At 43.6% G+C, this 25,824-nt stretch overlaps 1 protein-coding gene across 6 annotated transcripts in view; it reads left to right on the top strand.

Moving 5' to 3' along the window:
* Window positions 1–25,824, top strand: part of STXBP5L (syntaxin binding protein 5L) — a 3,950,894-nt gene that overhangs the window by 483,361 nt on the left and 3,441,709 nt on the right. For all 6 annotated transcript variants that reach the window (XM_069635832.1, XM_069635831.1, XM_069635829.1 and 3 more), the window contains exon 3: window positions 3,619–3,700. In XM_069635832.1, the coding sequence (XP_069491933.1) occupies window positions 3,619–3,700 (82 nt within the window). The remainder of the gene's footprint in view (window positions 1–3,618; window positions 3,701–25,824) is intronic.

Below are 25,824 nucleotides of genomic sequence, written 5' to 3'. Positions count from 1 at the left end.
TTCACTTCCCCTATGAGAATGTGTTGAGATCTTCGATTTTTATTTTATTTTACTGTACGGCTTCAGTTTGTGGTGCTTTGGTTGGATCAGGGTCTGAATTCTGCAAAGGATTGCAACTCACAACTGGAGAATATTGGAAATATTTGCTCAAGAGCAAGGGGAATATCCGACGGAAACCAGCATGTTTGATTAAACTGGGCCAGAGCCTTAGGGCTGTTACATAATGCAACCCTGTATTGAAAGCCGTATCCCATAGGAGCCCTGCCACACTTTAGCAAAACCACTTCAATGGCTGATCTGACACCCCTGCGTTGCACTGGATGCTATCCTCTAGGAGACCTATACAGGGCTGATGGTTTCTCAGATTTGAGGAATGAGCGAGCAGTTCAGAATTGAGAGGAGCTGTTTTTTTAACAATTTGTAAGGCTTAAGGGCAGTGAGACATGGCTAGTATTGGTTTCCATCAGAACTTGTGGTTTCAACCTCATTTTTCACGTGTTGGATCTCGAAGCAGGCTGGCGGGCGGTGTCTTTCATATAAAGAGCCATATACACCTTGTTATGTCTAGTTGGAACTGAAATCTAAGGGCCATTGGGAAAATAACACACAGGTCTTCTGGATGCATGATGGTGGTTAGTTTGTTTACATGTAAAAAGTCTCTTAAGAGCGATAAAATTAGGCCGCTGCAGTGTAATATACTTCACATAACCTACATTATGCCACTTAGAAACATAAAATCGATGTGGCATTCCCAGCATCCTCTCCAAAGTTCGTTGGGGAAGAGGCCTCACTTTCCCAACTCCTATGGTCTTGCCCTCAGGTTTCTCCATTTTCGTCGGAGTGATCCCTGGCATTATTTCAGCTGGGACTGTCCCCTTCATCAGAAACAAATATACAAATGTGTGCATCTGGAGGGCATGCTTGCAAAACGATGTCTCCGGTTGCTCTCACGCATCAGGCATATTTTCAAGATATTGGTGGATGGGCTTCCTTATGGTATGGAATCTTAATGCCAAGCCAGCAAAAAGTGGAATGTTACGAATGCTTTGAAATGGGAGAGATGCTTAACAAACTACTGCCCCCTCCCAAACATATATCCTCCATAAATCTTCCAGGTGGATTCAATTATTTCTATGAAAGTGACGTGGCTGGGCTTGTGGCTTGGCAAAGCCTTGTTCCTTATATCATTTCACACCTTTTCACCAATCTGCACCAAAGTTGGCATAGTTACCTGTTAGGGGCCTCTGGACATTACATGCTATATGACATTTGGACACCCCACCCCTTTCCCCAGATCTCAGCTCAAGTCAAAATGTGTGAGTTTGTGGCTTGGCGAATTGTTGTTCCTTATACAATTCAACACTGTTTCACCAATCTGCACCACATTTTGCATAGTTACCTGTTAAGACCCTCCGGTCCTTACTAGCTACATGACAGTTGGACACTCCACCCTTTTCCCTATATTTCAGCACCTTCACACATGAGACGATTGCCTGAAATCGGCAAAACCTCAATGTGGTTGTAGAAGGACTGATCCTCAACCCTAGAATGCACAGTTTCTGGGATAGTTGCACCGCAATGAACTGCACCACGCCAGGGTGAGGCAACAGGTTGGGAGAGAATACAGTAGGTCCCAGTATGCAGCAGCACACCTACTCTCGCCTCTCCCCAAGATCTGCTCTGGTGTATGTCAGCCAGCCATACACTCCCATTCTCAGTGCAGTTTACTTCAGAGTGCAAAGCCCATCAAGCGATAAGTGAATCGGAACAGCAACCTAAAGGGTCATTCATTTTCAACAATTGACGAGTGTTTTTCATGTCTGTCCACAGAACCCGTTCAGATAACATGTACTTTTTTCTAGTATACAAGCATGGGATCGATTTTAAGCAACTTGTAGGTCGTAGCCTCCTTTCCTCCATAGGGCTTGTCCCTGGGGTGCTAATAGCTGTAATACTTAGTTCCAAGGTTTGGACCAGGTCGTAACGGCCCTGTGCCCTCATTAATGGCCCTTGCTGCTTGCTCGCATGCCTATTCACTCTCTTCCTGTGCTGTTAACTGCTGGTCTAGCCCTTAGTAACGGGTATTACTTCTTAATTAGCACCCACAGCAGGGAGAGCCATGAATCAACCTGCTTAGAATGTGGGCATCATTTTCCAATAGTAGCCTGCGTTCTGAGGGCGTGCAGTCTTTTTAATATGGAATACTTGGAAGTAGGGAAAAAGAGCACAGGTGACACGAGCAGAATCGGGAAATAGCCTTCCGGGCGCATTTGGAAAACGGCAGTTGCAAGAGTGAATATCGTTAAGAAGCACGTCGGGTGAACCGCATGATAGTTCCCTTCTCATCAGAGCGATGGCTGCATTCTCTCACTCCCCAAAAACCATATAGGTCCCCAGTTAAAAAATAATCTTTGCTCCCCTTTTTGTCACCCTGCCCCAAATTGATGGGCTTTCCTGAGTGTAGTCCTTCCCATTGAAGTACGGGTATGTGTCGTGTGCCTTACATTTTAGAAAGTTATGGGCAGCTCCCTTTTCTCATTTGTGACCTTCTCATCGGATGAATTATTGTGCTTTTATGTTATAACCTCATGCTTTTGTGACCGTTGTGTTGTGTTCTTTAATGTAGCAGATACACTCTTATTGTGCAACCTAACTTGGTTGATTGATTGAATTGGAGAGCAAGTGGAAGAAAAGGGTGACAGAGAAGCAGTGAAGGCGAGATCTGAATTCTTTATTGGAATATATGTAAAAGTGCATTTACACTTGTGTGGGACAGAGAATATTCATATGTGGGTGGGCGACCCCCAGTTCCAGGGGTACTGTAGCTTGTATCTTCATTTGTCTGGGGGGGTTCTCTATACATACTGCACGCTCTGCTCTGCAGGCGCCTCATAGTACTATTTAGCGAGGAACACATTTCTGACAAAGTATTGGCCCAAGATTATTGTTTCAGTGTGTTTGGACAATTTCTGCCCAATATGGTTGTTGTACATTTGCCGTGGGGGGGAAGGGGGGTAGGGGGTTTGCTCTTCACCACATCCAACAATGGGACCGTTTATTGGGTTCTGGGCTTTCTAGGTCATACTTGGGGCCTTTTTTTGAATATGGTGGTAATCCTAAAAACATGCTGTATGTCTAGTTTTATAAAATACTGCCTAATTATGAGGTTGGATCGCATATTTCAGGCACATGTTACATGGAAAGTACTGCTTAGGGAAAATAATCAATATTTGCCCTATGCCTGAAACATGCCATGAGAGCTCAACCCATTTTTAGGCAGTATTTTAAAAATAGGAGGTATTTCAAATATCACATGTCCAGTACAATGCGAATAGTAAAATGTTCTCCCATTGGCAGTCTTTTGTATTGAAACTAATTGACTGCTTCTGCATATTCTCAGATTTTTTAAATGCTTGTTTTGTGCTTGTGCGGAGTCTGCCAGTGCGCTGGGTTCTTTAATTACAAAAGCTGTGGGTCAGGCTTTGTTTTTACCAAAAGCAAGAAGAGTTGTGAATATGAAGGTTAATTGCTGAATGTTTCGTTTTGTTGTTTCTCCTCTGCTGTTTAATCTTTGCCATCGCTGTATGTAACCAATTCCTTGACTTTTGACAATGTCAGATTGGGCAGGCCTGGTGTTGATTGCTACTGTCAGCACAACAGCGGGGCCGCCGTGCTCCACCTCCAGTTTCTAATCAATGAGGTAAGAGCGCACCGAAATAGAACATTGGCCCTCATTACGACCCTGGCGGAATCCGCGGTGCTAAATGCACCGCGGAGCATGGCGGAAAGCCGCCGATAGCGCCATGGGGGTTGGCGGATTTACCACCCCATGCCGACCTTGGCGGAGCGGTAAATCCCCAATCCCCATTTTGCCCTTCCCCATTCCCATTCTTGCCCCATAGGGTATAATGGGAGTGGGGAAGGAGTTAATTACGCCGCCGTAAAGTACGGCGGCGTAATTAACAACGAGGTCCCTTAGCGCCATGGTTTTCTCCGCCCGGTAAAACCAGGTGGAGAAAACCTCCATGGCGCTAAGGGAACTCGTAGTACGGCGGACGGGTCCGCCGCGATTAGCGCTGGCGGAAACCCACTCCGCCAGGGTCCTAATGAGGCCCATTGTCTTTTCCTCTCTTGTGCATTTGAATGCTGTCATCTTCCAAAACCATGTTTCATACAGCCAAAGAACTGTGGGTGCAGATCCTCTTTCCTGGGGGCTTCTTACGGGCTGATAGACAACGAGAACTTGAAGATGATGTCTGCTTTCCAAGAGTCCGAATTACATTTAGTCCTGTGGCCCTGGCCTGTCCATGACCATGGAGTGCATATGGCCATTGGCTATAAAGCTGTGCCGTCAGTTCACTTCATAGGAGATCCTCACAAGCCTCCATGCCCCAAGTGACCAACACAGAAAACCCTAAAATGTCAAAGATGTTTTGCATCGCGGGATTTGGAGGGATTCCAATCTACCTTGATTTAAAGATGGAGTGTGTAGTTGTAAGTGTGTTTGAGGTACAGCTGTTCAATGTGTATTCTAGAGATATTTATTTGATGTATTAATGGTTTTATAAAGCTCTACACACGGCTATATATAAAGCATAAGGGCTCTGAGGCAGGGGTAAATCATCGGGAATGTGTACCGAAAAAAAAAATCCCAAGCAGGAAAAATTTGCGGACCAGACACAGTTCTTACACAGCCTACTTCTATATAGGTACATTGTAGGAAAGAATATGTAAAGGAAAATGTAATAATCCTACAGTGTGAGTGAGTGGTTGTGAGTGGTTGTGAGTGGTTGTGGAGTACTGGTCTAGGCGTCATACCAATTGGCGATATTGCTGTAAACATCTGTAGTAGCAAGGAGCCGGAGTGTTAGTCCAGATGTTAAAAAATGTACAAGAGATGAATGTTGATGCTTTGATAAAGAACGGGAAGGTAGATTTACTTTTCAGATGAGGTGGGAGTGCGTTTCAAAGGGAAGAGCCTTGTATGTGAGGTGACCTTCCACTTTGTATTAAAATATAGCCTTTTCTTAATATTGATGTTTTCGGGTTGATCCTTCGTTGTAACTTTGCTCAAAGGTCTTAGCAAAAGTTAACATTTTCTCATCTACGAGGATCCCTGCCAGACTGGAAAATATATATTTATATTTCTGCTTTTGAAACCGTCTTTTTTGTCATTCATAACATGAGGACACAAAAAGACAGCAGTAAACAACATTATCATCTTTGACTGTCCTACTTCCAAGAATGACATCATCATTTTGGCTAACAAAATTAATAAATGGGTCCCATTCTTCAGAGTATTTTGGCATCTCACCCCTGTAAGCGGCCTCAATTCTACCCATTGCCGCACTGAGCCATATTTTTGCCCCCCTTTCTCATACGTCTGGGATGTATGGGGTTTTCCAATTGCGGACTATCGCAACCCGTGCCGAAACCAAAAAGTGAGTTTGTTATTTAGAGGATGTTGCCCCCAATTTGTAACGGCCTTCTTGATCTTCGACACCTAATAATACCACTAAAGTTTCTGCGGGCAGCTCAATGCCAGTTATTCTCTTAATTTTCACGAGTACCTCCTTTGAGTATGATTGGATAAGGTTGCACGACCACCAGATATGAAACAGTGTACCTGGGGCCTGAGCAGATCTCCAACAGCTTGGAGCTATCGTTGGGTTCATCTTATGAAGCCACTCAGAGCTGAGATGCCATCAATACAGTATTTTGTAACTGTTCTCTTTTAATTGTACACATCGAGATGATTTGTCTGCCCGTGTCCATAGGTTGGGTGAAACCATTTTTTGTTTAGTTTTAGAGCTAACACAGGAAATTCCAAGCATGCACTGAATGCAGCCGCTTGACAGTCATGTGGGCAGTGGAGTTTCTCCTGCACCAGCTGTTTCCCAGATGCCTAATGACAAACACTACATTACACAATGGCAGTAGTAGGCAACATCACTGTATTAGAACATTAAGGAGTGGCAACAATGAACAAGCAAAGACAGGAGCATCTAGTGTATGAGACCCACCAAGAGAAAGAGGAGATCATCCAGAGTTCTCAGAGCGATGGGGAACCAGGAATGGCAAACCTGATCTGCTTAGTGTGCAGTAATTGTGGGCAATGGTTTGTCCTGCGGGGTTTAGGATCATGGGTCGACAAGTGTCTGGTTGAATTTTTGTCATATGTCATGCAGGTAAGAGCCTAAGACTCTGCGATGGGATTTGTCATGCAAGAAAGTGTTCTCAAGTGTCTGAGAGCAGGTGTCCTGAAGGGATAGGAACTGAGGGTGCTTAATCCTGTCTATAGTATGATGCAGATGTGGTCAGGGAAACTGCATACTGGACGGGGCTGTCGACGAAGGTCATGGGGAGATTGGGTGTAGGTTTCCTATGGAATGCTGGCTGACGAGGGTCCGCACAATACTGCCTAATGAAGAGTTGTACAAAATATTTGCATATCAAGGCATTACCGTAATGGCTGAAATACCTACTGATGTCTGGGTGTGACAGAATGTCACCTGGGAAGGTATACTTTGCTGAGATTTTTTCTGTTGTGTTACGGTTTAACTAAGAAAACCTTATATTAATTACTCAAACACTATACATACAAATATAGGCAGATGAACATCGCAAGACAAGGAAGGATAAAAAACCGTCACATACCTACCAATATTATACATTGAAAACAACAATAACACTTTAGAAACAATAATACATTAGGTCACCCCTCCCAACTCATATTTTCCATAAACTCATACTTTTAATCCTAAAATCTCTTCGATGCAACGTATAACTGCCAATGTGCAAACAAACGATTTTTCTCCACAATTTCGCTACATTCTTCTTCATCTGGGCAGCATAACTACTGCACCTTTTCTTCATAATTTCGAGTTGCGTCGTTTTGTTAGGACACCCATAGATGGTAAAGCCTAGATAAACATAGCTATCAACCTACTCGTTAGCTGTTCCCTTCACCTTCCATGTACATGAGACTATCTTCCTTTTGTTCCCACAAACCATAAACTTTGTGTTTTGATAATGTATTACCAGGCCATTAGCGTCCATGAATCGAGTTAATGCATTTAAAGAACGCTGTAGGCCGATAGTGGTTTGGTCCATGATAACCAAGTTGTCAGCGTATAGAAGGTAATGCCATTTCACAGATCCTATATTGGGAGGAAACAAGGATACCCCAGCCAGCTAAGTCCCCAAATTTGAGTGGTACAGATAAAATAAGGCTGGTGCCCGGACACACCCTTGTCTAACACCACAATGTGTAGTCACTGGCTCCGAAAGCCTGCTCTCCATCCAGGCGGACTTGCACTTTTGTATTTTCAACAGAGCCATGAGAATCTCCAACAGTCTGTGGAATGCCCCAGGACTTTAATTTCTTCCATAGGGTGGCTGTCAGCACCCAGTCGGAAGCAAATGATAGCTCTATATAGGCTACATAGTGTTTTTTTCTTCAGCTCTCTTGATATTCACTAGCATAGTTAAAATGAAGCCATGTAACTGGGTGCCAGCCCCCTTCCGAAAGCCGGACTGATTTTAAATCAAAACGACCAGCATGCATTGTCCAGTCATTCAAAGATTCAACAACAAGTAAAGAAAACATTGTACTACTTGAAAACAGAAGGGTAATAGGCAGATGGTTCTTAGGCACAAGCCTATCTCCCTTCTTCAAAATGGGTACTAAAATAGCCACCTTCCAAGACTCCGAAATCATCTTGCACGCTAGCATGTCCTGGAAAAACATGTACAAAATCTGCCCAGAGAGCTGGATCAACCTGCATTAAATAATTGGAGATCCTGTTAAGACCTGCAGCTGCCTGCAAGGGCTTTCAACACCATAATGTGGTGCTCAAGAGAAGCTCTGTCCAAGTCAAGATACCAACTTTAAAGAGCAGGGTGCGGAACACAACAGACATTACTTTTTGTAGAAACATAAACATTATTAATATGCTCTATCCACACATCTTCAGATATACTGTTCACTTGCATGAACTCTTATCAATCTGGATTATCATTCAGTAAGCTTCAGAATTCTTTGACGTCCTTATACCGTAGAATCCGGAGGATCTTCTCCCACTCTTGTTGAAACAGGTGGCACTTTTGGCATTTTACCCACTTCTTAAATGTCTGTTTTAATTTGGTCCTTTACATAAAACTCACCGAACACGGTTACTTTTCTCAAATCCCCCAGGTCCTTCTGCAACTCCCTTTTCTTGGCTTGTATAGCCCCGTTATATAAGCGACTCTAGCCCCTCCAACCAGAAAACTCTCAGGCCCCAACCCACATTTCACAGTCACAGACTTCCCCTCTAATAAACTAAGCAAAGTTAAGTGCTGAAAGAGAGTGTGCCACTAATTCCACTAAAGCTGAATCAAGCCACCCTTTAAGAGCATTATTAAATTTGGAGATTGACCCAGGGCTCCAGATGAAACTGTGGCCCAAATGATTTACCAGTAAGTTAGACGTAGCAGAGATTTCTTTTTCCACGTACATCAGTTTGAAATCACTGCCCACCAAAGGAAGTTTACTGCTGATGGTCCTGTGAATGTTAAAATCATTAGTAACCTTCAACATAAAACGAAGTAAAAATATAATCCAAAATTGAGGAGACATTTGAGGCATAACATGTTTTACCAAGCAGCAAATATCATATTCAAACAGTGCAGATCCCAAACCTTCACCCATCCATCTATCCGTATCCCGTGCCTTAGACCCCCTTGACAGAAGTTTGCCTCTGACTCGACCTATCACAGCCCTACCCACATTAACAATTCAAATCCCCAAGGAGAATTATATTAGGAGCATTTCCCTCTCAGCCATTCATATAAAAGCTCTTCCACACAGGAGCCAAAATCCTTCTCATAGTTCACTCAGCGATTCCAATACAAATTAATCAGTATAAATTCTTTGATACCAGACCCAATCTTTTGATTCAAGGATACAGAGATGGCTAAAATACCCAGGTGCTCTGTGTTAATCTGTCATGCCGCCGAGTTCCTGGCGTCTATGGAGCCGCTGGCGACGCGGAACTTAGTCCCGTCCGCCAGCAGCTTTCTGTCACGTCCCCTATTTCCTGGTTTCACTTTCCTTCTGTTCTCATTGGTTGAGCGCTCCGCGGCCCGGTGTTTTAACCAGCCTCTTCCGGGTCACGGACGCGTCGCAACGCTTCCGGTTTCGTCCCGTTAGCTCTGAGTTGCTTGCTCTCTGTTGCTCTCTTCTGGGTTACACGTTTTTTCCACCAGTTGGGTCCTCGCGCCCAGTCCGGCTCCCTCTCTGTTCATTCTTCGTGCCTCCGCTTTTTCTGCCTGCCCTTCTCTCGCTCCCTTGGCTTTGCTTCACTCGCCCGCCTCCTCTGCCCTCCTTCCAACTTGCTTACCCTCCCTCCTTCCCATCTTCACTTGCCGCCTTTCTTCCTCTTGACTGTTCCGCTTGCTCCGTCCTCCTGTATCCTTCTTCCTCTCGCTCTGCTCTGTCCCTTCCGTGTACCAGTTCCCTGCTTAGTCCATTGGATTTGCTCTCGCCTACCACTCGGATAAGTTTGCTGTGACCTTCCGTGCACCAGTCTCCTGCCTGTTCCCCTGGACTGCCTTTGCTTACCTTTTTGTTACTTCCACTTCTAGCCTCACGTGTACCAGTTCCTCGGACCGCTTACTGGACTGCCTGTGTCCCTGGGGGGTTCACTCCCACATGTTACCTCCAGACACTTTCCACCAGCTCTCACCCTACAAGGATTCCTGGTTCCACTCCTCCAAAGCACCCGGCGATAGCACAGGGTTTTTTTGTGCCTAAGGGCTTTTTCCCCTCCTGGTCGTTCCTGGGGGAGGGGCCCCTTGGTCTCCCTTTTTGGGGGGCACGGTGGCTTCCTCCCGGGGTCGTCCCTATCTACATAAAAAAAAGGTGCGATCACGAAGAAAGAAAAAGAAGGGTTCTTGGAAGGAAGAAGAAGGTGAGGAGTCGGGGGAGGGGGAGATCTCGGAATCTACACTGTCGGACGAAGATATCACCGACCCCGGTGACATCCTAGAGCTTGACCAGCTCATATAACACCTAAAGGCTGTCAATAGACCCCCTAGTGGTCTCCCCGTTGGGCCCTGTCTCGCAGCCTGGCAGAAACCCTGATAGCCACCCAGGACCGGAGTATCCAATAACCAGGTTTCCTGTAAATTAATTACCTGATACAATTTCAATAACATCATGTCACCACCATGCCTAAGTAGATGTTTATAACCTGTTGTATTCTTTGAGGCAATCTTTACTAGAGTCTCCTATGGCCGAAATGTAACACCTCTTTCAGTTTTATCATTCACTAAACCACCCAAGAGCCATTTCCAATCATCACCTTTTGCACCAAGTTAATTTACTTCTTTCTATATCACAACATTCCTAACTGCTTGTTGCCCACCCTTGTGATCGGTCCCATGAAACCCTTTACTATTACCCCTCTTAATTGTTTGCCCACAGAGGGGTGGCCATTTTAAGTAAATCGTGAACCATGTATTTTAGAGCATCTGTTTTACTCAACAGCCCATAAATACTTGTTTTGATATGTAGGATGACAATATCGTTCCTTGAGGAAACCGGAAACTCAACCCAGCCAATGTCTCTAGTATAGACTTTCCTTAGAGCTAACACATTGGCAAACACGTCCAGAACATTAGATCTATTCGATATTACTGGATCACTTGTATTTAAAATATGCTCCAAAACCAAACGTCCAAAAATTCCATTCTGCTCAGGGCTTGTTGAGTTCAAAACGGAGCTGTACAAGGCTTCTTATTTACATCAAGCAACAAAGATTGCTTGACCTCTCCTGCAAGTGGCATCATTTCTTTCTGTATTGTTAATGGATTCTCCAACAAAGCTGGCAGGCTGATCCCTTCAGTCAGAAGAAGAGAGACATCCGATTCATCTATGGTATCTTCCTCCAAAGTCTCCTGTGTGTTAGAATTCCCCACCGGTACCAAACAGTCCAAAGGTCCTCCACCTAACACCTCTGGGCACAGCTTACTTACAAATGGAACTATGGAGCTCTGCTGACCCTTTTCATTAGCCTTCAGCGTCGAGGCCATACAGGATGGAGAAACTCCTTATCCACTAGTCACTTTGCAGCACCTGCAATGGCCCTGGTGCTGGGCATAAACCTAACCCCAGGTCTCTCGTCTTGTGCAGACTGCAGTTTTTGCCTACTTTAGTTGCTTTCATGTTTTTGGCACTTTTAGGCAATGGCTCTTTCCGATTTGTGTGCATACTCCTTATTATAGTGACTGGAGCACACGACTCCCTACACTTCCCACTGTTTTGCCTATTAATTTCTTGGCTTGTACCCACCTGTGGCACATCATACTCCTTGATAACCAATGGTAAGTGTGGCAGAACCTCACCACTAGAGTCATCCAGCCCGACGTTCACTGTCGGATTTTCACATAGGTCTAACATGAGGCTGGACAGAGACTCATCAGTGCCTCCATCCTCTTCACAGTGGACAGTTACAGGACAGGGGGTGTGGAAGGCTGAACCCTCATAACCGGAGTAGAAGGTTGTGCAATACACTCCATTCTACATGCACTTGTGCCATGCACACCCGTGCCAGAACAACTGGTCCAGTTCTTTCCACAGGCTGTAATAAAGCCTTAGATTAAACATATTTTTGCACAGAGATCCTTCAAAATAGACCCCATCTCACTAACTTCTGCGTTGAGGTTATCGAAACTTCAATCCCAGAGTTTTAAAATGTGAGCCACGACTGAAGACAAGATAATATCTTCCATTAGTTTCTCTTGCTTCTCATTAGGCCACATCTTTGGTGTATGGAATTGACTCATACTCTGCTGATCACCCAGCGGAGTAAACGTTATCACATCATTTAGCAGAGGGCTAGTATAGACGACTCAAGACAAGTTGTTCTTTCCAAAGAAGTCCGGAGAGGCTTCAGCAGAGTTAGGAGCCTGAACCCTATGCAATGTTACATCTTCTGCACCATCCACTGGTGTACTTACGAGGCGTAGGGTCAAGCGATAAGCACACCCGTTCAGCAAGTTTGTGAGATACTATAGGGTCTAAATTGAAACACTTGAAATAAGGTCTACATTGGAACAGTGTTCGAGATCTTCAATGTCAATATGCGCCAAGGAGCATGAGACTATACCACCCACACACCCCTCTTCCTGCAATACCTCCAACAGTTCAACGTTACCTTCTGTCTTTGAAAATGAACTTGGGATAGACCGGCAAAACGTGGAGAAAAGGGCTGATAAAGAGGCTTCTCCGGTCACCAATTCTTCAGTTTCAACAATCTCATTGGAACGTCCTGCTAGAGCATTAGCCTTACTCCTGAACGCATGCATTATAGATATTTAACAGGTCTTCCAGAAAATAATGCACAGCACCACAGGAACAGCAGAAAGAGCACTTCGGCACTTCACGTGCGCCAGTCTTTTTGTACTCTGTTTCCTCTTCCTGGTATTGTCTCCCGTTAAAGATGATAAACACTGAAGAGAGACACGCCATAGTTTACACCACCACAGACGCTCAGGGATGATTCAAAGTGTAGCGCTCAGGTAGCCGAAGCAGAACTTTGACTGAGATGTTTTGATTTTATACAATGTGAAGGTGGTTTTCCCAAATAGACATATTCTTGACATGCCCTGTGACTAAAATGTTGTATCAGTGGTTACACCTGAGCTGATATCTGGCTCTGGGACTAAACAGTGCTACCATATAAGATAATGGCAATTATCTCACAGGGCCTTTAAATATTCAAGTATTTCAATAGTTTGCATGCCCACAATGCATTACCTTGTGGTACTGAACTAGGGGTGAAGGTCCAGGTATGGATACTGGTTGGGGCTGTGGCTTGTTGGTTGACAATGCCTATTCTACTCTTACATTACAGATAAAAGGTTTTTCATGCTTTTTTCTTTTTTAGACCCACCATAACATTGATGGTGTTTAGGAACTTTATCACTGACATTCATATAGTGGATATATGTATACTTCTGCTGTGCCCATTTCTAAGGCATACCAGTGTCTGTCTGCAAAGCAAACTGGCAACTGTGCAGATACAAAAGTCAAACGCTGTTTCAATGTCTAAATGAGAACCTTTTGTAACAGCTTCCTTGTATTATCTTTCTTTAAGAGCTCATTGGCACTAGGTGGATGGTATAACATGCATATATATATATATATTGGCCTTTATCAGTATCAAAGTATAAAATGGCAGCACAAGGTTAATCAGGGAAAGACTGCCAAGGCCAAAAACCACCAGCAGCAATGAGGTTTCATTTTGAGGCGTAAGATCTTATATTAAATATCATGAAAATGTCCAGTGTTCAGTCAAACCTGGTGCAGTGGATTCTAGGTAACACTAAACCTAACACAACATTTTCCACAAGAAAAGTGGTTTGGTATAATTAGAAACAAATGTATAGCTATGTTAACTTTAACAGAGTACCTAAGCCATGGATTTGTCCTGAAGATGAATGGGCCATATGCTGAGAAAGTATCCCCTCTTTTAGGACAAGGCCCAGTTGGCTCACACCAATCTAGGAAGGGCTGTGTGCTCCCAAATGACAGTTGCACCCTTCACCAGCATGTGACGGGGGAAGTTCTAAAGCTTGGGCTGAGCCTAAAACAGCCTTCTGGAGTCTGTTCAGCAAAGTGTTGATTGGGGCAGAGGGCGATAATTGCACACAGAGCCCTTCATTCTGTAGGAGGCAGAATATGGGCAGAACTAATGCAGCACCACAGCCCAAGGAGACAGAATATTCCTTTCACCAGTTTGGAGCTCCTTAAATGCTTTCAACCCGAGCAACTCCACCAGGAGCAAAGCAGACTATGAATTACTGCAAAATGAAGAGGGTACTCAAGAAGAAGGATGTCCTCATTGGATTTGAACAGGATGCTTACAAGCCACCAATTCCATTCCATTCTAGGATCAGTATATATGGAGTGGGAGAGCCCAACTCTGTTGCTTGTCTTTTAGAGCTAGTGCTAGTCCAACATCCCCTTCCACAGGAGACAAGGCAACCTATCAGATGTGGGAGGACCCTTCCATTAAGGTCCCTGGGAACAGTAGGGAGAATAGTTGGAAGAACTGAGAGGGGGAGGGTTGCCTACATTTGAGGAACAGTGAACAGGAAACCTGAGTACCCAGAAGGAGATAGTGTAACTGGAGGTGCCTTAGTTAACACCAACATGAGTCAGAAGCCGCAGAAGAGAGCTCCAGCTCTTTGTGGTTCTCTTTAGGGTACACCCAGCCCCTTCACCTCAAAATCATTACTTCTGGCACCGGCTGTTGCTCTGCAGATGCATAAAGAACATTGAGCCATCAAGACTCCTTTGAGCCACCATCGAACAGCAAGATTACTTCTTGCAAAGGTCTACCTCCTGAAGTTTCATGTCATGCTTTTACATCGGGCCTCCCCATGAAACCAGTTAAGCCAACCCACTTCAAAGTAATTCACTCCGTGATCGAGCACCATCCAGCTGACTCGCCAACCTCAAAACGCATTCATCTTTGTCCGATCGCTTAGCCCATTGAGGTTGACGAGACCTCCCAACTTGACACTGCCACCTTGCCAAATGAGGTGACACCATTGGGCCACCGGTTCAAAGACACAAGCCGTGGTAACTAGGTACCAAAAAGACCATGTGAAGCCTTCAAACTGTACAAAGGGCCCTGAAGACAGCCTTGATGTGGTTAAGCCATCAAGAATGAGACCTTGGTTGAGAATGTGTGGGCTTCGTATCATTTCCAGAGATTCTTGGCACCATGCCCACTTGTCTTTCTTGGGCCATAGAAAAGGGTTAGTACGCCATTCCCTTAATTGTACTAGGACATTTTAAAGACCATATTGTTAAAATGTTTCCCTTTCTAATCAATTTGCCTAATGTTTATAACCCTCCTGCTGCTCAATTCCTGGTTAAATATATATGTTCAAGCTGTATTTTCTATGTTTTTTTCCCCTTGCAGGGATGGGTCGCTAGTGATTTTAATTCTTGCAGGGATGGGTCTCTAGTGATTTTAATTAGACTATGGGCCTCATTATGAGTTTGGTGGTATCTCAGTGGTAAATCTGCCAAGATACCAACAAATGGATTTACTGTTACTACCACTTGGTCCGGTGGAATTACCGTCAGATGCCTGAATCCAACAGGTTGGAAAGAGGATCACTGGTATTTGTAGTAAAAACCCAAGTCCCCATCTTGCTGGACATTGTACCATCTAAGGTATCAGAGAAGTTATGCACTCAGACAACTGTATCGAATGTATCCTCGCACTGATCTGGTGGAAGGATGTCAGCATACACCATTGGACATAGAAGAGCTGCAAATGAAGTCCTGATTAGAGTAAAGTGAGGTCATGAAGAAAAGATGCTAAAACGTCCTGAAACGATATGCAAATACTCAAAGAATGATACTGTAACATGTATGCTGAGACGAAGAAATCATATATACAAAGAAGATGGGTAACCAGGCGAGTAGTGAATGTATATACACAGAAACACAAGGTAGATGAGATAATTAGAAGCTTGCTGCAGTAGAAATTATAACGTGAGGAAAGTGGCCATGATGGAAAGATGTACGTCGGATTGTGTCAAAACTAGCTCAGAGACAAACCAGGGCCACAGATTAGAAACGCTGCAGAAAACAGCTTCATGCGAGGAACAAAGCATATCTGTTTGCTGAGACTGAGGATGACACAGCAAGACGTAATTTCAAAGCACATTGGGAGTTAACCAGGATAAGCTATGCACAAAGGGCACATTGTTAGATTAAGCAGAAGCAAAAACATTTGCAAGTTCCAAGTATTGGACAGTCAAAGGTGCAGAAAGCACAGGTAAGATGGAGCAACCAAGTCTCCAGAGGCTAAGAGGAGTAATAGCACCCAGCATAATTAAATCAAATAGCAGTAAATAACAGGTCAAAGTCGACAAATTCATGGTCCACTGACACGTGATGCAAGACTCGAAAACAAGGTCTATTCATTAAGCCTGAGACGAAGATAGTGGTGTACTCCCTTAAAAGACCCACAGAAGAAAACAGTCAGCAAGGTCAACTACAAAGGAGAATCCCGGCTCATGGTCTAACTGATGGGAGATGGTAGACTAATTGACCAATGTGGGCAGTGGTCTGACGTTGTTCCCCACACCTGGGTTTCTTTATGCTTACATGCTGCTAGCGAGGCGAATGTCCAAAGTTGAGAAAGTATGCCAGCCAATTACGAGTGGTTATGTAGCGGCATGGCATACAATGTTGCACAGGCCAACCTGCTGCTGTTACTCTGCTATAATCTGTATCATATTTATTAAGAGGTGGTTCAAGGTGTGCCTACTAGATTAGGGGCATTCATATAGGTACATATACTCCCCTAACCAATCCCCCCTTCAATACGTTTTACAGTTTACCACATAGGATGATGTCATAGATGACGCATGTTGAGGTATAAAACCTTTTCATATTAAGTGTGAGTGCGTGGACTACATTTTCGTTGTTCACCAGATTGCCCTCCTTTATTTCAGCTAATAATAAAGTAGTACTTTGTCATATTCTTTGAGTCTTCCTGATTATTTGGGTCTGAGATAATTATTGATAATTCCATCGAGCACACAAGATGCTCCAAGCTGCTAGTGCACATTTGGGTAGCGGTGCAGAAGGTTCTGGTCCAGTCAAACTGGGCCCAGATCTAGTCAATGACTTTCACCATTAGCCAGAAGATCTTGGAGCTTCCTGTGGAGAGTGGTGTGCAATACACACGTGTGGAAAAAATCGGTCTGCGGGTGCCCCTTTGAAGAAATTCCTGTCCGGTCCCCGCAGTTGCCCCGCAGACTGAAGGCTAACTGGTCGATTGGGGAACAGTCGATGCCGAGGAACTCGAGCTGAGCCACAGATTTAAGTAGAGCATTGAAAGTGGCAAACATGAGTAGAGGGACTGTATTACAAATATATGTATGTAAGTAACAGGATTTTTGGGGATTAAAAAGAAAGGAATTGGATACCTCGATTCCTGGTTCCAAGTGGGACAGAAGAGTACGCACTAAAACTCCAAGTGGGGGTATTCTTTAAGGATTCCTGCAGCAAGGCAAGGTCAAAAAGAAGAGTGTATCAAACTCCAAAATGGGGTAAAAAGTGAGATGAGATACATTTACTAGAGATAGTAAAGGAAGGCGTAGGGGGTTATAAATATGTCAGTGTGAAACTTTTATTGTGTTTAGATCATGAGATATAAAATGATAGTAAAGTATTAAGGTGATCACGGGAGTTTTAAATCAAGAGATTGACGTCAATCAGGAGGATAAAAAAACAAAGGAGAATAATGAATAAATACATAAGTGTTTCATAAAGTGTCAATAAAACCAGACAGCAAGAATTGATAGAAATTGTAAACAAAGGGGTAAAAAGAACACCATTGCATAGATTTTTAAAAATGGTTAAACTTGTTTTTCTGGTAATGGGTGGCGATTACTGGTGCTTGCTCAAATCAATCAGTGTGGTATATTTAATGAAGTAAATAAAAAAAATAAAAGATCTGTTAAGTATTGACAGTAGAAATCGACTGGTCACTATGGGGACACTCCCCTTTTACATCTATGCAGGAAACTACCAAGATATACACCCAAAAGTAGACACTGTTACGATGAGTGGATCAAATGCACGACCAATAAAACACTCATGCTGTGGCCGCAAGAAAGCTCACTATCAAAATCAGTACTGCGACATATGACAACATACTTGCATATACGGAGAAGAAGTTACAAAAAAGGTTGGCTGTTTTCGAATTATGGACGATTTACCAGAGTGAGAAAGAAGATCCGCCTGAGAAGGAGTGGATGCTTAATCATCCTAAAGGGGATGATGTAACGCCTTTGGCTCCTCTTTCCACTTCTGAGAACAAGAGCACAGACACTGAGATGCATTTATCCTTTAAAGGAATTGAAATTAGCAGCAGAGTATGCTAATCGGACAGCTGAGCCCCCGCTTATAACAGTGAGGACAATGTGGAAGAGAGTAAAAATAGAGAATGCAAATATATGTTAACACGCAATGAAAATAAACAGCGTGATGAGAGAAAGGTCAGACAGAGGAAGAAGCAAAGAGAAGTGAAGGGCATGACTAAGGAAGTGACGATAGTACAGAATGAATGGATGGGAGGACAGATATTACTCTAACTAGATGACAAGGGCAGTGATGTGGTTCGAGAAAGAGAGGAGTAGGAACAGAAACCGAACAAGAGAAGGCATGCACAGAAGACGAGGACAAAGAGAGGAAGAACGAAGAAGGTACGAAGCAAGGAAAGAAAAGGAGAGATTAGAGGAGAAGAAACAACAAAAGATAGAAACACAGATTGAAAGTACATAGATTACAAAGAAGGCAAGAGGAAGAAGAGATCAGAGAGATGAGAAGGGAAGAAGAGATGAATAGGAGTGGGGGGACAAATAGATGACGAAATAGATCATCTATTCAATGGAGGCATGGCACCGATCGAAGCAGGAGAACGATGGGAGGAAGAGAGAGGGTAACAGCCCTGCAGGGAGCTGCAAGGTATATTGAGAATGCAAACATGGGCTGATGAACATGAAGCAGAAAACATAGGGAAAAGAATTGGAGGTTTGTATAGGCAAATAAGGGATAATGATGTTATGAAACCAAAGAGAATGTCGAAATATCTCTATTGAGGGAAACGGGAGGAAGGTCAAATGACGTAATAACAGATGAACATGGAGCGCTGTCTTTAAGAAGATTAGATCTTGATGACTTGATGATGTGGAAAGGGACGAAAGCCATACAAGTTGGGACATAATGATGTCAGGCGAAGAAAGGGAGGAAAACGAGAAAGCGTGAGAGGCCGTATGCATTTTCTTCGAACTCAAGCATAGAAAAAGGGGTTAAATGGTCCGACTTGGACGACCCTAAAGAAAAAACACCAGAGCCGGCACCATACACTGAGCGACCTCGTACGGTCATGCAATGCAGGGGATATATCCCCGCCTTATGTAAGCAGATTAAGGTCACTGCCAGGACAAAGACAAAGGGGCGGGACAGCCCCACCTGGAAAACAAGAAGTGTAGGTGGGTACGATTATGGACCAGGATTAACAAGATTCCCATTATTAGATAAAAGGGGAGGACAACCACAATATATAACGTGGCCATAAATGGACAAGGATCATTTGAAATGTAAATGACCTAGTTTGACTTCATGTGTGAGAAAATTGATTTATGAGTTAGAGAGAATGACTTCAGGAATGGCGTTAGCAATAGGTGTCATAAAAGGCCTGCTAGCCACCATTCTAGGGGAGAGGACCGATGACATTTGAAGACAAGCAGGGTATGCAAGTGTGACTGCACGAAACACGATGGAGCACCATTTAATAATTGCAGAGCAGAAGTATGGCAAGCGCTCAGGTTACAATATCCTGATACATCAGACATGGGTGCGATTATGACCAGGAAAATGGATGAGGATGAAGATCCTTTTGCTTTTATTCAAGAGCAATGGTGTCTCGAGATGAGAGAACCGTGGGATAAAACAGTGGCATTATTTTACCATATGTTATGCCAGGGACTGCCTGAGCCAGTGCAATGGCAGATGAAGAAACAGGTAAGGATGGAATCGAAGCCATGGCCAGAAATACAATTAACTGTTGTGCATCATTGCCGATTGTTGCAGGAGGAAAGTAATAAGAAAGCTGAGATTATTTTTCAAAATTAGCCATAGAGGGTGCGGAATTGATGAGTGGTGAAGGTGTGATGACGCAAGAGATCCGGCCAGCCTAGCAAAGCAATGAAATGTACGCTATAGATCAGAGTGGGTACAACATTTGGCCATGAGAGAGAAGGAGCGGACCTAAGGGAGGACAAGGTGTGTTTCATAACCCTCAGGGAGGAGGAGAATTTAATGGCAGACAGCCGCAACAATGTTGAAATTGTGGGACATATAGCCAGGACATGAAGAAGTAGAGGGGGGGAAGCAGCGAAATTGGCAAACTCCAAGAGGGGGGATGGGCTATGCTCCACAGTATAATACAGAAACACAGGAGTATTATGCCCACGATCACACGCAGAATCAGGTATGTGCACCGCAAACACTGCAATGTCCATTACAAATGCAACCGCCACAGGGCAACCACAGCAAATGTCTATGCAAACACAACAGATACAAACGCTGCAAGTGCAGACACAACAGAGTATGGTACCACAATGAAATACGAATGCAGGAGTCCCACATGCCCACACAACTAGAAAAGGCAGTGTGACCGTGGTAGGAGGAAATCCTTTCACGGGTACAGGGATTAATTTAAATCCACAATGGGACAGCTCATAGAGCGACCTGATGTTTTCAGTACTATCAGTGACACCACACCCTCAAGAGTAACCAATGGTCAAGGTAACGATAGGAGTAAAGATATTTTCGTTTCTTGTAGACACCAGAGCAACTCGCTCCTGTGTTCTGATGGAAAACATACAATGTCAGGCATTGCCATGAATGCACAGGGATTCTCTCTGGCAATGAGCTTAGTTCCTTTTACAGATGAATTACCAATCTTTATAGCAGAACACAATTTGTCTATGCCATTATTATATTCTTGGCAGACACCAGTTAACATATTAGGGCATGACTTGATGACAAAACTTAACATGACGATATCTTTTACTGACAAAGGAATAGTGTTTTCTATTCCAGGGATACACTACATGAATGTGAACGTTTATATTAGCCTCTACAAGTCAGAAAGCATTACAAGGAGTTCCATTAGATCCAGAAGTATTTTTGTATGGCGTTACTGTTTTATTAACGTGATTACCCTGGTTGGTAGGTAAAGCATTGAGATTACCTGAAGAGTTTTTGTTTAGACCAGAAATACTTATGGATGATGAAGGACAGGTTATCCCTTTGGAGTTAAAAGCAGCAGTGGCAAGAGAAGAAAGGGTAGCTGTTCATGGAACAGATAAGAGCATGGAGAGCAGTGATAGCCCTCAGTGAAGGATATAACTTGACAGGCAAGAAGCACAGCGAAATACTGCACACAATGGCAATGGTGAAAAAGAAACCGTAATTTTTCCAGGAAGTTTTGGAAAGTGTCAACTATTTTATGGACGAACAGTCCATATGACGTGGGTCTATTGGAAGGAGTAGGAGCAGTTACAATTAAGCTTAAACCAGGAGCAACCTTGCCACAAGCAAAACAATATCCCATGTCAAGAGAAGCAGATGAAGGTATATTTGAAACTATTTCCGCTGTAATGAAGCAGGGAATATTGATGCCATCTGAGTCCCCATGTAACACGACTGTGTACCAAGGGAAGAAATCAACTGGGTGGTCCTGGAGATTTATTCAGGATCTTCGTCCCCATAATGATATTGTTCTAAGCAGAGTTTCCTTTAGTTCCAAATCCTACAATATTATGCAACATCCCATCTAAGGCCAAATACTTTAGTCATAGATTTAAAAAACGCATCCTTCTCAATTCCCCTTCATGAGGACTCACAAGATTTGACTTAATTTTCAAATAGAAATACGGGATGTATGTGATTTCTTCGAAAATATTTTACCTAATGGAGATTTGACCGAATCTGTTTCACTGTACAACGAAATTAACTTTGAATTTTTTCGACTTTTATTTAATGCTGGCAGAGCCTCCCTGCAGCACAGCTCGCACCTCCCCACCCTAACATATACCCTTACCTCACACCCCACCTATTATGTACTATACATATACCAAGTTACCTACCATTTTTGGTGAAATCTCATTAGGTAAAATTGTATTCAGTGAAATGTAGGTATTAGGAGAAATGCATGCCTAAAACACACTCTTTGCCTCAGGTGCACTGTGAGTCCCCCTCAATCTTTAACATGGTTATCCAAATGGATGCTGGTAATGGACAGCTTGAGAGTGCAACAATTCAGTACATAGATGACATATCAGTGTGCAGCGAGACAGAAGAAAGATGCAGAGAAGACTCATTTTGACTCATGACCATACTTGCAGAGAAAGGATACAAGGTAGACAAGGAGAAGAAGCTTCAATATTGTCAGGAAGAGTTCCTGTATTTAGGACAGTTAATCTCTGACGAATGGAGAAAAGTGACACCTGAAAGAGCAGAAGCAATTATGAAGACTTCAGAACCTAAGACGGTGAGAGAAATGCAACAATATTTAGGACTATGTAACTACTGCAGAGCATGGGTTTTCAATTATAGCACATATATTCAACCACTTTTAAAAGGATCTAAGGAAGCACAGGTAGACAAAAGTAAGATAACATGGACAGATGAAATAACTGAAGGATTTGAGGAATTAAAAAGGGCGATCAGTACATCTCCTGTGCTAGGAATTCCAGACTATCATGAAGAATTTGACCTATTTTCCCATTCAAATGGAGAAGTTATAACAGCAGTTTTTACACAAAAAACGAATCGCTTATATTAGTAAATGAAAGGACATTACCCTTGCAAACAAGCATTAGCTGCTGCAGCATTTGCTATTGCAAAAGCTTCAGGTATTACAATGGGGTGTTCAGTGACATTATTTGTTGAGCACGCATTATTCGCTATTCTAGAAAAACCCAAAAGTATGTTGGGCCTCATTACGAGGTCGGTAGTAACCCGCTGGTGCTACCAGCGGTTTGCCACTCGCAACACTGTTCCCACCGCCTGATATTCCGGTGCCACTGGGACATTACAAGTCGTGATGGCCCAGGATGTCAGGTGGCAGGAACTGTAAGTCCCCATTCCTGTGGAGTCCCATGGGACTTCACGGGAATGGAGACACGGAAGCACCGGCACCGTTGCTAACAGTGCTTCTGTGAAAAACATGCCTGCAGGGGCCGGTACTCCTGGCAGGTCAGACCTGCCGGGAGATCCGGCCCATGCAGGCATTCTCGTAGTCTGGCGGTCCGGAAAGGGCGCCGGTACGTTGCTACAGCACAGCAGAAGTGCCAGCAGAAGTGGCTGACGGCTGAACGAGACTCATTATTGCTAATTCCATCGAGCACATGCAATGCTCCAGTTTACTTGTCTACCACAGCAGTATGTGGAAAACACAACTTCCTTTTCTCAGATTTCAAAACAAGATCCTGATTCATTGGTGTTCAAAGGGTGTCCGTTTTGATTCAGTATATGAATGAACTTTTATTGGTGTCCCATTCATTAGAAACTTGCAAACAAAATAATTTTGCTTTGCGACCAGCTCTTGCTCTGAAAGGAAATAATGCCTCAAAAGAAAGGTTTCAGTTGTGACATACTTGTGTCCATTAACTTGGTCATGATATCTCCGCTGGGGAGAGACATTTGTCTGAATCCCAAATTAATACAATTTTACAAGCACCCAAACCCAAGACCCGAAACTAATGAGAGTATTTCTTATAACGGCTTGTTGCTGCAGCCAGTGGATAATCGTCTATGCTTCAATTATAAAACCTTTACAGAGATTTAATCTTTATTCAATTCCTAGACCCCTCCCACGGTCTGCCGAGGTGGATGAGACATTTATTAAATTCAAGCAAGAACTGCCAAAGGCTCCAGCCTGAGGTCTACCAATTTATCAGAAACCCATTTTCCTTTATTGCATTACATATGAGAGCTTTGCTGACAGAGTTGTAACTCAAATGCATGTTGACAAACACTGCCGATTGCTTCTTATAGTGCATCATAAGATATTGTCGCTGCTGGGTTACCACCTTGTTAGCATTCACTGTCTGAAACTGCTCTGAGAGTTAAAAAACTGGCGCTTTTGTCCAGGGCCACTTGATTATTTATTTATTTGTTATGCGCTGAAGGCCGCGGACATCAGGGCGCAACATTTAGACTCCAAACAAAACATAAAGAATAAATGGGACAATAGAGACCCAGAAGTAGTTCTCTTGCTCAAGACCACTAAGATTATTTAGAGATGCTGGTCTGCAGAACCTTGCGGGAGGTACTGCTGTCAACTTTTAGTCTGATAGCTACCGGAAGGTGGTTTCATGCTTTAGCAGCCTTTACCGGTAATGATCTGCCCAGCCCATTTGAGTGTCTGAAACTTGTGCTAGTGATCTGACCCCGGGTTTCCGAGCACAGCGACCTGGTATGTACTGGTGGATAAGAGCTTTCAAGTATGATGGAGCAGTCCCATGAAGGCAGCGGTGGATAATAGTCATAGATTGCTCTAGCAATAGTAGCGCAGTTCTTTTCATTGACAAATGGTCTGATGTGGCTAAGCAGTCAAAGGTGGTATTGGCAGCTCTTATTTATTTGGTTCACATGGGATTCTGTGCTTAAGGAACCCTCCAATGAAATGCCTAGTGTTTTTACCTTGATGGCACATTTTTTGATATGGACATTTTTATAGCCCTGGCTAAGTTTAGCGCAAGCCTGCCAGGAGCCAAAAATACGTATTTCTGTTTTACTGCCATTTAGGCACATCCAATTCGTGATCTTCCTGGACTCCACAATGTCAAACTGTCCTGAGATTGATGGCATCCTGCTCATACTTGCCACTCAGCTCCAGTACCAGCTGAGTGTCATCAGCATAATTTGCAAAGAAAACGCTGGTGCCCTCAAGAAGGGGGCGGAGGAGTCTGAGGTATAAGTTAAATAACACAGGGGAGAGACTGGCCCCCTCTGGTACGCCACAATTAATTTTGGACCTTTGATTGGTTAAAAATGATTGGAACCATTTTACTGCCCCTGAGGATAAATCGAGTAAGACCAGCATACCCGATTTATCCTTTTACATGATGCGTAGCATGTGGGTCTGTAAGTCGATAAGTGATGTCTCGGTACTATGAGCAAGCCTGAACCCTGATTGTTTATGTAAGATGTTATTAGCTTCAACAAAACCTTGCAGCTGTACCGTGGCACACTTATCAAACATTTTCAGTAGGAAATTGCAATTGGTGATTGGCCTTAAATTGCTTGGTTCCTTTGGCTCTAGTCCAGGTTTCCTAACTAGAGGGGCTACTGTGACTGTCTTAATGGCTTCTGGAACATTCAAAAAGTCATGGGCACCCCTTTGCGAGAACGAACCCAGCTAAATGACCTGTTCTTTGGGAAGGTACCCACTCGAGAGTCCACAGCCACGCTTACCGTACCTTTCACAGAAGGGAAATATCCATTTGCATATCAGTCTTTTTTCCGCCCACATGGGCAATTCAACACCGAAATGCTATGGCAGTTCTCTTCTGAAGAAGAGTACCAACAGCAACCCCAGACATGTGTTTCAGCCTTGTTGAGCCTCATCAGTGAGGTGGAGCTGTGCCTCTCTGAGAACAGTGAGCAAGGGGTCCACGTCTGGAACATGGTTGTTTCCATATGCGTAAGGAATGGAGTTGAGGTCCTGATGTTCCAGAATTATGTTTGAATTGTCAGAGTGATATCTCATTCCGTTTTAGCCTTTGAAAGAAAAGGCGCAACATATTTCGAATTCTCAGTGAACTGAATATGAAATCTTATCTGATTCCAGTTTAACTCGATGTGCTGTTTTAAACTATGCTTCACTGCTCCCAACACCTTCTGATGGTAACCCCATGATTATGTATTGATAAAAATCTTTTGGCTCCAAGGATTGATTTAAATGATGTACCACTCCTGAACAATGGGATGATTCTTTTTGTTGATGGGTCTTGTTTGAAGGATAATTACATCTGGTTATGCAGTGTGTGCACAGTTTGAGATTTAAGAAGTGAATGAGCTGCCAAATGTTCATTCTGTTCAGGTTGCTGAACTGATTGCTCTCACTCGTACATGTATTATGGTGAAGGATAAATCTGCCAGGATTTACACTGGTTCCCATTATGTCTATGACTTTGGCATACTGTGGAAAAAGCATGCCTGCCTGA

This window comes from Ambystoma mexicanum, chromosome 7p (assembly GCF_040938575.1).
Source record: "Ambystoma mexicanum isolate Mex_15411 chromosome 7p, UKY_AmexF1_1, whole genome shotgun sequence".
Lineage (NCBI taxonomy): Eukaryota > Metazoa > Chordata > Amphibia > Caudata > Ambystomatidae > Ambystoma > Ambystoma mexicanum.
The sequence above is the reverse complement of the archived record's forward strand: the minus strand, read 5'-3'. Positions and strand labels throughout refer to the sequence as shown.